We start from the raw sequence: 1630 nt of genomic DNA on the forward strand, positions 1-1630 counted from the left end.
AACTGCATTGTGCCCACTCCAAGTTTCATTTATTTATTTTTTTTAACTTAAATACGTCTCTCCGTTGAATGGAGCCGTAAACGGCGCAAACTGTAGAACTTCAGCACTGAACCACAATCTATCCGCGACTTGAGCAGGAAACGAGAGGAGGAAGTTCACGCTTTCTTAAGACCCGCCCCCTTCTTCTTCTGATTGGCTAATCATGTTAGTTTCAGAGCAGTCCTTTGTTACCATTGGCTGACAAACACAAGAGGGTTTTTGATTGTCTTTTTCTGAGTGATTTTTGTTTTTTTAATCCACGAACAATCGCTACGAGCTGGAATACTTTAATCCCTGACCTTGGTGAAGTTGCCCCCCCCACCTTCTTTAAATCAGACAAAATTACTGTCAGATGTTTGTGCTCCGCTTGTGTCGCAAAAATTGTCGTTTGTGCCGCTATCATTTTTTTATACAGTAAAAAAATATAATCATAGGTCAGCAACTTATAATTGATATGAAATTCAGAGTTTCTTAATAAACAAATGTTCACTGACCTTTGATGGCTTCTACAAATAATTATTAATATCATTAAAATGATAGCAGCAGAAAAAATGTATATATTTTAAAATATGCATTTTTAAATTTTTTATTTATTTATTTTAAATATTTTAAAATTAATTCTAAAATTATATATTTTTGTTTGGCCAAAAATTTTAATTTGTTCTGCTATCATTTCAATGATATTAATAATATTTTGTAGAGGTCATCAAAGGTCAGTTAACAGATGTTTCTGCTGCACAAACGGAGCCCAGTTAATTGACACCCAGGTGGGGGGGCTGGTTGACCTTTGATGACCTCTAGAAACATCTCTTTACATCTTTAAAATGATAGCGGCAAAAACAAAATTTTTTCTGCACAAACGTTTGACACTAATTTTGTCTGATTTGAAGAAGGTGGGGGGGCCACGCTTCTAGACTGTAAAAATGAGTGTGTGTTCGCTGGACGCACCTGAATTTGATTGGGCAGGAGGAGGAAGATCTTCTCTGCGGACGAGCAGAGGACGGCCCAGCAGTGGTTGGGCGGGTTGGGGAGGGCCATGGCCTGAGCGACGCCCGTCAGCAGAGAGCGACACAGAGACAGCCTCTGGGTTCGCACGTCGTCCTGGAACTGCTGCAGGCCCAGGCTCTGCACGAACACCTGCAGCTTGTCCTCCGCCACGTGCTTCATCCACACGCCCAGGGACTCGTAGAGGTGAGCTCGAGTACGAAGCTGGAGGGAACAACGCCAAAGGTTGTGTCAGAGAGGAGAGCTTCGTATTCCAAAGGAAAATCATCCTGGAAAAAAATTAACATTTCAGAGCAGCAGAGCTCGGGGCTGTCAGGGTGTTCTACTGTTAACTTGTTTAGCCACAAAGAAGGAGGAGCCTGGTGACGAGTCCCAATCATCCAGGTCATTGTCATTCCAAAAAAAAAATTTAAATGAAAAACAATCCACTGGACTTTGACGTTTCGCTTCCCGTCCAGGAAGCTTTTCCAATTCAAAATGTCAGAAAATAGAGTTGAGTTTAAGTTTTTATACAGCGGCTAAGGTTGTATACTATGGAGGATAAAAAGTGCCAAAATTAAATAAATAAATACAGCATTAAATAAAT

General features: G+C 40.6%; 1 protein-coding gene across 1 annotated transcript in view; it reads right to left on the reverse strand.

Annotated features, from left to right (window-relative positions):
• Nucleotides 1-1630, reverse strand: part of focad (focadhesin) — a gene marked incomplete at its 5' end in the record, with an annotated part of 75092 nt that overhangs the window by 6853 nt on the left and 66609 nt on the right. The window contains one exon of the mRNA XM_015402087.1: nucleotides 988-1268. Within this exon, the coding sequence (XP_015257573.1) occupies nucleotides 988-1268 (281 nt within the window). The remainder of the gene's footprint in view (nucleotides 1-987; nucleotides 1269-1630) is intronic.

This window comes from Cyprinodon variegatus, unplaced genomic scaffold, assembly GCF_000732505.1.
Source record: "Cyprinodon variegatus isolate N-32 unplaced genomic scaffold, C_variegatus-1.0 Scaffold1297, whole genome shotgun sequence".
NCBI lineage: Eukaryota > Metazoa > Chordata > Actinopteri > Cyprinodontiformes > Cyprinodontidae > Cyprinodon > Cyprinodon variegatus.